At 55.7% G+C, this 10176-nt stretch overlaps 1 protein-coding gene across 3 annotated transcripts; it reads right to left on the bottom strand.

Moving 5' to 3' along the window:
* Positions 1-267: 267 nt before the first annotated feature.
* On the bottom strand, positions 268-9897 carry FMOD (fibromodulin). Of its 3 annotated transcripts, none has more exons than XM_085561337.1 (3): positions 9479-9897; positions 4361-5634; positions 268-1726 (listed from the first exon to the last, which is right to left on the bottom strand). In XM_085561337.1, the coding sequence occupies exons 2-3, from the start codon at positions 5355-5357 to the stop codon at positions 1575-1577; spliced, it is 1149 nt and encodes a 382-aa protein (XP_085417463.1). In that variant the 5' UTR covers positions 5358-5634; positions 9479-9897; the 3' UTR covers positions 268-1574. The 3 variants fall into 3 exon arrangements, with proteins under 3 accessions (XP_085417463.1, XP_021394467.2, XP_085417464.1); XM_021538792.3 differs by having other exon boundaries at positions 4361-5371; positions 9479-9894; XM_085561338.1 differs by lacking the exon at positions 9479-9897 and having other exon boundaries at positions 4361-5904.
* Positions 9898-10176: the final 279 nt, after the last annotated feature.

Below are 10176 nucleotides of genomic sequence, written 5' to 3'. Positions count from 1 at the left end.
GGGGGTTTTGGGTTTTTGTTTGTTTTGGTTTTCTGTTGGTGGTTTTTTTGTGCTTTTTTGTATTTTTTGGGTTTTTGTTTTTATTTGGGTTTTTTGTTTTGGTTTTGTTTTGTTTTGTTTTTGTTTTCTGTTTTGGGTTTTTTTTTTTTCCCAAATTTCTGCCCCTCTGCACCCACGGGTATTTTCCCTCCCATTTCACCGGGAAATTCGGCAGCTCCCGGAACTTTCCTGGATTACGGTTGGAAAATCATCCTGGACAGCGCTGGCTGCACTGGAAGGGTTTTATTGATGGCTTTGGGGTTTACAGTTCATGCTGGTGAAATTATGGCATTTTTGGTTTGTTTTTTTTTATATAAAAATGATTTTTGCATGCAGGAATGACGCGGAGGGCCGGGGTGACACCCCCAAAGCTCAGCTGCCCCTTCGTCCTCCAACTCAGCCACCCGAGGGACTGAGCTGGGGAATTTGGGATTTTTCGGGAATTCCAGCGTGGTTTGGTGATTAGTTTTGGGGTTTTAATTGGGATTGCTCGGGGGCTGAGCTCAGGGAGGGGCAGCTGGGGGTGACAACACCAGGGGTGACAGCTCCAGGGTCTTCTCCATCCCTGATCCAGGGGTTTGGGAGGAAGATTTGGGAGCTCTCCCATGCCCAGCCTGCCTCAGGGTGGGTTTCTCTCCTTTAGGGTTTTGAATTCTGGAGCAGGTGGATGGAAAAGGGGGGAAAAGGAAGGGAAGGGATGGATTTGCTCCTCCTCAGCCCACACTGAGCCTGGAGATCTTCAGCCCTTCACTCCTGCAGCTCCCAAGCCCTCGGGTGCTCCTTCCAAGGGGGCTCAGACCCGGTTTTGGGATGGGGTTTGGGATGGGATTTGGGATTTCCCCGTTTCCAAGGCGGGATGAATCCCAACCCAGTGTGGGGCAGGAGGTGACAATGGAGACCCAGTTTTGGGATGGGATTTGGGATTTCCCCGTTTCCACGGTGGGATGAATCCCACTTCAGTGTGGGGCAGGAGGTGACAACGGAGACCCAGTTTTGGGATGGGATTTGGTTTGGGATTTGGGATGGGATTTGGGATTTCCCCATTTCCAAGGTGGGATGAGCCCCACTTCAGTGTGGGGCAGGAGGTGACAGCAGAGACCCGGTTTTGGGATGGGATTTGGTTTGGGATTTGGGATGGGATTTAGTTTGGGATTTGAGATGGAATTTGGTATGGGATTTGGGATTTCCCCATTTCCAGGGCGGGATGAGCCCCACCGCAGCGTGGGGCAGGAGGTGACAATGGACAATGGACTGGGTGACAGCCCAGTTTTGGGATGCAGTTTGGGATGGGATTTGGGATTTCCCCATTTCCAAGGCGGGATGAGCCCCACCGCAGCGTGGGGCAGGAGGTGACAGCGGGCACGGCGCTTTGTGGGGTGGCTGTGGTGAGCTCAGAGCTGCGACCCGAGCGGGAAAAGGAGAATTTCGGGGAAACCGGGAGCGCGCTGCGATTGCGCTGCCGCGAAGCCGAGTCGGATGGAAAAGCGGGAATGAGTGGGGTCCCTGGGAGAGGGGGACACAAGTCCTGAGGGCGCTCAGATCTCGATGACGGTGGCCCGGCGCAGGCACAGCGGCGCATCCGGGGGCACCGCGTTCCGCTTGATCGCGTTGCCGTCCAGCCGCAGCACCTGGAGCCGCGAGTAGTTCATGACGTCCACCACGGAGCAGAAGCTGCTGATGGAGAACTCTGCGGAGGAGAGGAGATGCCGAGAGCTTCAGGGTTTCGTTTTTGTGGTTTTCAGGTTCTGGGATGTTTTAATGGGTGGGGTTGGGCTTCGTGTTATGGGATGGTGAGCGCTGTTGACAGGGTAGGGAGATAAAACAATTCCTGCTCCAGCTGGGGACCAAGGACAAATGATCCAGATTTCAGGCCCTCCCTATGATCCAAATTTCAAATGATCCAAATTTCAAATGATCCAAATCTCAATGGATCCAAATCTCAAGCCCTCCCTAAGATCGAAATTTCAAATCATCCAAATTTCAAATGATCAAAATATCAGGCGCTCTCTATGATCTAAATTTCAAATGATCCAAATTTCAAGCCCAAGAGCATAAACACTGTGGGCTGAAGAGATAAAAACAAGCAGGATGGGAGTGCATGGGCTAAAGCTGTAATTGGATAATTAACTCCAATATGCAAATGGAGCAGAACTGATAAAAGTGAGAGCCCCCGTGAGCGGTCGTGCATTTTGGGACCATTTTGGGTCCATCTTGGGTGCAGTTTGTGACCATTTTGGTTTACCTTGGGTTCATTTTGTGACCATTTTGTGACCATCTTTAGTTCACTTTGTGAACATTTTGGCCCATCTTGGGCTCATTTTGTGACTATTTTGGATTCATTTTGTGACCATTTTGGGTCCATCTTGGGCTCATTTTGTGACCATTTTGGGTCCATTTTGGGTTCATTTTGTGACCATTTTGGGTTCATTTTGTGACCATTTTGGGTTCACTTTGTGACCATTTTGGTCCATCTTGGGTGCAGCCCTGGCTGGGCTCTGGTGCTGCCCAAGGTGGCTCCATGGAGGAGATCCTTTAATAAATCCCTGCTTTATCCTTTAGCTCTGTCTGGCCTCTGCTCTGGCTCAGCCTTCCCAAGGCATCACTGGAGCTGAATCCCCCACAGCCTCCCCCAAAGGGCTGATTTTTAGTGGGAAATTCTCTGCTCCAAGGGATCGACCTATGAGAGCTGCTTTGTGTTGAGGCAAAAAAAAAACAGGAGGAAAAAAAAAATAAAAAACAAACAGGAAAAATAGGGCAGAGGGGAAAAAAAATGGGAGCAGCCTAAATTCGTTGATTTTCCCCGCGGATTTGGACTCAACTCCTCCAGCTAAAAGGGTTCCTGGTGGTCCTGGCCGCAGCCAGGAGGAGCAGGAGGGTTTGGAATCCTCCCTGCCCAGCCGGGATGGAGCGCCTGGAGGGTGGAGTTCGGATGGAAAACGTCACTTTCCATCAGGATTTTCCTTTCCAGCCTCTTTTGGAGGCTTCCTGTGCTGCAGCCTCCATCCCCTGACCCCTCTGGCCACCGTGGGACCCCCGGGCAGCCTGTCCAGGAACGGGGATGTCCCTGTCCCCATCCCTGCTTTCCCCTCTGCCGCCAGCGCCAGGCAGGGAAATTCCAGCCCAGACTGAGTTTGGAAGCTGGAGATGGAACAAACTCCAAAAATACATTTTTTTGTTTTTTTTTTTTCATGCAGGATTTGAGCCTAGAGGGCAGCAGAGCTGCAGGCCGGGCCGGCGCTGGAAAAGGCGGCGGGATGCTTTGGGGGGGACACGCTGGGATTTGGGGGGCTGCACCCACAGAGGGGCAGGACCGCGGGCGGGATGCTCCAAAGGGGCTGGGACAGCGCTCCTGGAGCCGCATCCCAGATCCTGGGGGTGCTGTGAAGGTCAGCAGGACCCGCGGAGGAGGAGGAGGAGGAGGAGGAGGAGGAGGCTCCGCAGCGTTTGTGGGCAGACGGCGGCAGCTCCTCTTTGGAAAGCAAACATTTGGGAATCTGTTCCCGTGTCTGTGCTGCTGGCAGCTCCCCGCTGCGGGGTTCTGTGTTTTCCCTGCAACAGCCGATGGCTGCACTGACACCTTCCCGTTCCCATCCCCGTTCCCATCCCCATTCCCATCCCCATTTCCCATTTCCCATCCCCATTTCCCATTTCCCATCCCCATTTCCCATCCTCATTCCCATTTCCCATTCCCATCCCCATTCCCATCCCCATTTCCCATTTCCCAGTGGAAATCTGGGGGGGAACCTCCATCTCTGGGGAAGATTTGGGAGGAACCTTCATCCTCGGTGGAGATTTGGGAGAAACTAGTGGAGATTTTGGGGGGAAAACTCCCTCCCAGTGAGAATTTGGGAGGAACCTCCATTCCTGGTGGAGATTTGGAACAAACCAGTGGAGATCTGGGAGGAATCCCAAATTCCTGCTCAAAGCACCGCCTCAGGCAGCTCCTGTGGTTTCCCAAGCCCTGTTCACTGGGAGATCTGGGAGGAATCTCCATCCCAGTGGAGATTTGGGAGAAACCTCCATCCCTGGAGAAGATTTGGGAGGAACCTTAATCTTCGGTGGAGATTTGAGGAAACCAGTGGAGATTTGGGGAAAAAACTTCCTCCCCATGGGGATTTGGAAGGAACCTTAGTCATGGGTGGAAATCTGGGGGAAACCAGTGGAGATTTGGGAGAAAAACTCTCTCCCAGTGAGGATTTGGGAGGAACCTCCCTTCCTGGTGGAGATGTGGAACAAACCAGTGGAGATCTGGGAGGAATCCCAAATTCCTGCTCAAAGCGCCGCCCCAGGCAGCTCCCGCGGGTTCCCCAGCCCTGCTCACCGTTGATCTGGTTCCCCTGCAGGTAGAGGTTCTCCAGGTTGGTGTTGACCCGCGGGATCTTCTGCAGCCGGTTGTAGGAGAGGTCCAGCTCCAGGATGCTGCTGCTGTTGAAGGTGTTGCTGGAGAGCCCTTGGTTGGTCAGGCTGTTGTGGGACATCCTCACGTAGAGCAGCCTGGGGGACACCTGGAAATAATCGTCGGGGATGGCGTTGATGTAGTTGTACTCCAGGTAGAGCTGCTCCAGGGAGGCCGGCAGCCCGTCGGGGACCTTCCTGAGGTTGTTGTAGCTCAGGTCGGCCAGGATCAACGACTTGAGCCCCTTGAGGGACGCGCCCATCTCGAAGATGAAGTTGTGGCTGAGGTAGAGCGCCGTGAGGTTCTCCAGCCCCTCCAGAGCATTGGAAGGCACCTTGGAGATGTGGTTGTAGGAGAGGTGGAGCTCTCGCAGCGAGCGCGGCAGCGGGCTGGGCAGCCTGGTCAGGTTGTTGTTGTTCATGTAGAGCCTCTCCAGGCGCTGCAGCTTCCCAAAAACCCTTTTCCCCATCTTCTCGCTGCCGATCTGGTTGTTGTGCAGCGCCAGCCACTCCAGCTCCGTGGCGTTGTCGAAGGCTCCCTCCTGGACGGAGGTGATCAGATTGTTCTGGAAATAAACGTACTTCATCCGCGACGGCACGAAGGGCAGGTACCGCAGGTTGCGGGTGTCGCAGTACATGGCCGAGGAGAAGTTGGGGGGACAGTCACACTCCTGGGGACACCGCCAGGGCGCGGCTTGCTGCGGCTCCGGCTCGGGCTCGGGCTCCGTGTCGGTGGCCGAGGGGTAGGAGTAGGCGTAGGCGGGGCTCTCCTCCTCGTAGTAGGGCACGTAGTTGTAGGAGGAGACGCGGGACTGCCGCAGGTAGTACTGGAGCCACGCCAGGTCCTCCTCCTCGTTGTACTGGCCCAGGGAGGAGCCGCAGAGCCCGGCCAGGACGAGGATGAGGGTGGTGGCCCAAGGCATGGCGCTGGAGGGACCTGCCAGGGGACAAAGCCGTGGGAGGATGAACCGGGGGAGGCAGGCAGAGCTGGAGAGGCAGGAGATGAGGGAATCCTGCCCAAAAATCCCCGTCTGTGGACACCTCACTTGTGTGGAGTTAGGTGATCTTCCCCCTTTTCACCTTGGAGAAAATTCCAGCGTGCTGGAGATTTGGGAGGAAGCAGTGGAGATTTGGGAAAAATCTCCCACCCTGGAGGAGATCTGGGAGGAACCGGTGGAGATTTGGGAGAAACCTCCCACCCTGCAGAAGATTTGGGAGAAACCAATGGAGATTTGGGAGAAACCAGTGGAGATTTAGGAGAAAACTCCCACCCTGGAGGAGATTTGGGAGAAACCAGTGGGGATCTGGGAGGAACCTCCTTCCCAATGGAAATCCAGGGAGGAATCTCCATCCCTGGAGGAGATTTGGGAAGAACCAGTGGAGATTTGGGAGGAATCTTAGTCCTCAGTGGAGATTTGGGGGAAACCAGTGGAGATTTGGGAAAAAAATTCCCTCCCTATGGGGATTTGGGAGGAACCTCCATTCCTGATGGAGATTTGAAACAAACCAGTGGAGATCTGGGAGGAATCTCCATTCCGGTGGAGATCTGGGAGAAACCTCCCACTGTGGAGGAGATCTGGGAGAAACCAGTGGAGATTTAGGTGAAATCTCCCACTCTGGAGGAGATTTGGGGGAAACCAGTGGAGATCTGGGAGAAACCTCTCACCCTGGAGAAGATTTGGGGTAAACCAGTGGAGATTTAGGAGAAACCGGTGGAGATTTGGGAGAAACCAGTGGAAATGTGGGAGAAACCTCCCACTCTGGAAGAGATCTGGAAGAAATCAATGGAGATTTGGGAGAAACCTCCCACCCGTAATGAGATTTGGGGGAAACCAGAGGCGATCTGGGAGAAATCTCCCACCCTGGAGGAGATCTGGGAGAAACCAGTGGAGATTTAGGAGAAACTGGTGGAGATTTGAGAGAAATCAGTGGAGATTTAGGAGAAACCTCCCACCCATGAGGAGATTTGGGCAGTTTCTGGGCGAGGACGGAGCCTGGGGACGCGCGGATTTGTGCGAGGTCACTCGAGGTGCCTGGGGTTGGCTCTGCGTGGGAGGGAGGAGAAGGAATTCGGGTCCCCTTGGAGGAGGGATTTGAATTCTCTGGCTGACAGGGGAAGCTGCCGGATCAGGGTGATTTTGGGAGCTCGAGGAGCCTTTTGAAGGAGCTCAAGGAGCTTTTGAAGGAGCTCGAGGCGTCTTTTGAAGGAGCTATTTATGCTCCTGGTGACAGGAATCGCTGTGGGTTTCTTCCAGCTCTCCCTTCCCCCACCGAAACGCAGGACGCAGATCCTGGTAAACAAATCCTGCCTGATTTTGGAGCTGAAACCTCTTCCAAGCTCCCATTTCCCCAGGCAGGAGAAGGGGCAGCCCCCTGGGTGTCACCAGGGAGAGGGGACAACGCCTGCTGCTGCATCCAGAGGAGAGCAGGGAATGAGGCAAAGCCACCCCTGACCCCCGTGGCCGCCTCCTGCCGTGCCCAGGTGGGGCTGCAGCGGGAGGATTCCAGCTCCGGAGTCATCCTCCCTCCTCATCCCGGGATAAAGGAGCGCACGGCGTGTTCCCGCAGCCAGGCAGCTTGAAACCCCTCCAGGAATGTCGCTGCTGGGAGCGGGAGAGGATCCGACGTGGCTGGGAGGGTGTCACTGCCAGCTCTGCTCCGGTGGCGACCAGCAGGGACCAGCACAGACCAGCAGGGATGAGCAGGGACCAGTAGGGACCAGCAGGGATGATTAGGGACTGGCAGGGACCATCAGGGACCAGTAAGAACCAGTAAGGACCAGCAGGAACCAGCAAAGACAGCAAGGACCAGTAGGGACCAACAGGGACCAGTAAAGACCAGCAGGAACCAGTGGGGACCAGTAGGGACCAGTAGAGACCAACAGGGAGAGCAGGGACCAGCAGGGATGAGTAGGGACTGGCAGGGACCAGTAAGGACCAGCAGAGACCAGTAAGAACCAGTAGGGACCAGTAAGAACCAGTTAAGACCAGCAGGGACCAGTAGAGACCAACAGGAACAGCAGGGACCAGTAGGGACCAGCAGGGACCAGTATGGACCAGTAGGGACCAGTAAAGACCAGTAGGGACAGAAAGGATGAACAGGGACCAGTAAGGACCAGTAGGGACCAGAGTCCCCTTTTTGCCATGCCACGGGTGGCCCTGAGGTCACCTGGTGACCCCTGGCCGTGTCCCCAACCTGCAGCAGGGAGGGGACGCCCGGCCTGGCACGCACAGAGGGCACAGAGTGCCCTGCCCTGCCACCCTGGCACGGGCAAAAAGCGGGATTGAGGCGGGCTTGGCAAGGCCGGGATTTGTCCTTTTTTTCCTGGGATCCTGAGGGATGCTGAGTGCCACGGGGAGCTTGGCAGGGGCAGAGGAGTTTCTCCTCCTCCTCCTCCTCCTGCTGCTCCAGGGCTCTGTGCCCGCTCTCATACCAGAGCCTGCAGCTTCTCCACCCACTTGGCAGCCTCTTCTTGGGGGCCCCTTTGGGGCAAAACCCCATCCCTGGAGGAAAAACCCCATCCCTGGAGAAAAAAACCCATTTCTGGGGGGCAAAACCCCATCCCTGGAGGAAAAACCCCATCCCTGGAGAAAAAAACCCATCCTTGAAGGAAAAAACCCAATACCTGGGGGGCAAAAACCCATCCCTGGGGGCAAAACCCCTATAGCTGGAGGAAAAACCCCATATGTGGGGGCAAAAACCCCGTTCCCAGGGACAAAATCTATACCTGGAGGAAAAAACTCCATCCCTGGGAGCAAAAACCCCATCCCTGGAGGAAAAATCCCATATGTGAGGGCAAACCCCCCATTTCTGGGGACAAAACCGCATCTTTGGGAGGCAAAACCCCCATATTTGGGGACAAAACCCCATCTTTGGGGGTTAAAAACCCCCCATTTCTGGGGTCAAAACTCCATTTTTAGGGTAAACCCCCCCATCCCTGGGATCAGAACCGATTCCTGCTGTCCCCCCACCTTTCCCAGCGCCCCCCTTGAACCCTCTGGTGACCCCAAAATCTGTCCCCAGAACCCCCCCGCTGTCCCCTCGTTGTTTGTGGGGTTCTCCTCCCCTCCCTGTGGGTTCCCCCCTGGGTTTGGGGTCAGGCCCAGGTGTCCCTGTCCCCTCCTGGTGTCCCTGTCCCATGCCAGGGGGTTCAACGGGGTCAGCTCCTCATGCCAAGGATTTGGGACCATCCATGGGGTCATGGAAGCGCTGCTGGAAACCTGGGATGGGATGGGATGGGATGGGATGGGATGGGATGGGATGGGATGGGATGGGATGGGATGGGATGGGGGGCACTGCCCAGATCACAGGTAAGTGGGCACAGAGATGGGATGGGGAGATGGGTGAGGTGGAAGAGGAGCAGCAGGAAAAGAGGGGAAGAAAAAAGACATCAGGAAAAGTGGGCAGGGGGGGAGAGGGGCACCAGGAAAATGGGTGGGAAGGGAGAGGGGCAGCAGGAGAAGTGGGTGGGAAGGGAGATGGCATCAGGAAAAGTGGGCAGGAGAGAGAAGCAGCAGGAGAATTGGGCAAAAGGAGAGGTGGGCACCGGGAGAGGTGGGTGGGAAGAGATATGGGGAGATGGGCATCGGGAAAAGTGGGCAGGAGAGAGGAACAGTGGGAGAAGTGGGTGGGAAGGGAGATGGCATCGGGAAAAGTGGGCAGGAGAGAGGAGGCGCGGGAGAATCGGGCAAAAGGAGAGGTGGGCATCGGGAGAAGTGGGTGGGAAGGGAGATGGGGAGATGGGCAGCAGGAAAATGGGTGGGAAGGGAGATGGCATCAGGAAAAGTGGGCAGGAGAGAGAAGCAGCGGGAGAATCGGGCAAAAGGAGAGGTGGGCACCGGGAGAAGTGGGTGGGAAGGGAGATGGGCACCGGGAGATGGGCAGGACTGGAAGCACCTCTCCAGCAGCTCCATCTCTCCAGCTGTGCCACCCCTGGCGCTGCCACGCGCAGGGATGGAAATCAGGCTTCCAAAAAAAAAAAAAAAAAACCAAAAAAACCCCAAATAAATCAAATAACAATTAAAGTGCCTCAAAACGGACTCACCGAGCTGCGCTCCTCCTGTGCAGAGGCTGCTGCGGGCTGTGCCGTGGCACCGGCAGCATGGGAGGGTGGCTCCCGAGCCGCAGCGCCGGGTGCCCGCCCCAGATCCCGGAGCAAATACTGCGCTGGCAGGAGCTGGGCAGGGATTTCGGGGAGTGACCTCCGAGCCGCAGCTTTGCAGGAGAGACTGGAGAGCCCCCGGTGCTGCCTGGCGTTATAAATAACCTGCGATTTCTTTCCTCCCTCTCTCCCTCCTCTCTCTCTCTCTCCCGTCTTTTCTCTCAGGAGTGTTGGCACTTTCCAGGCTCGCTCTGTTGAACGACTTAGCGGGTTTGGATGTTGTTTTTCAGGGCTCTCCTGCGTTTCTCATCAGGGAGCCGCGAGGAGGCCGCTGGCCAGACCAGGGAATATCAGCTTTTGGGGGTGCTGAGAGTGAGATTTTTTGGGAAAAGCAAGGAATTACACTGAATTTTTGCACTAGCAGGAAGGGAGAGGTGGGCCCTGCTCCGAGTGCTCCCCAGGAAGGCTCGGTTTGTGCAGGGCTGCCGTTAAATATTTGGGATAAACATTTCCATGGACGATAAGGCGGCGGCATCCAAAGTAAATAAATTCCCGAGCAAAGGGGCCACTGTGACAGCGGGAATTTGTCTTTGGATTTGGCAGCATGGGGTTGCCAAGCTGGCATTTCTGCAGGCTGGGAA

Source organism: Lonchura striata, chromosome 26 (genome assembly GCF_050655825.1).
Source record: "Lonchura striata isolate lonStrDom1 chromosome 26, ASM5065582v1, whole genome shotgun sequence".
NCBI lineage: Eukaryota > Metazoa > Chordata > Aves > Passeriformes > Estrildidae > Lonchura > Lonchura striata.
Note: the sequence above shows the minus strand (reverse complement) of the source record. Positions and strands in the feature narration are given on the sequence as shown.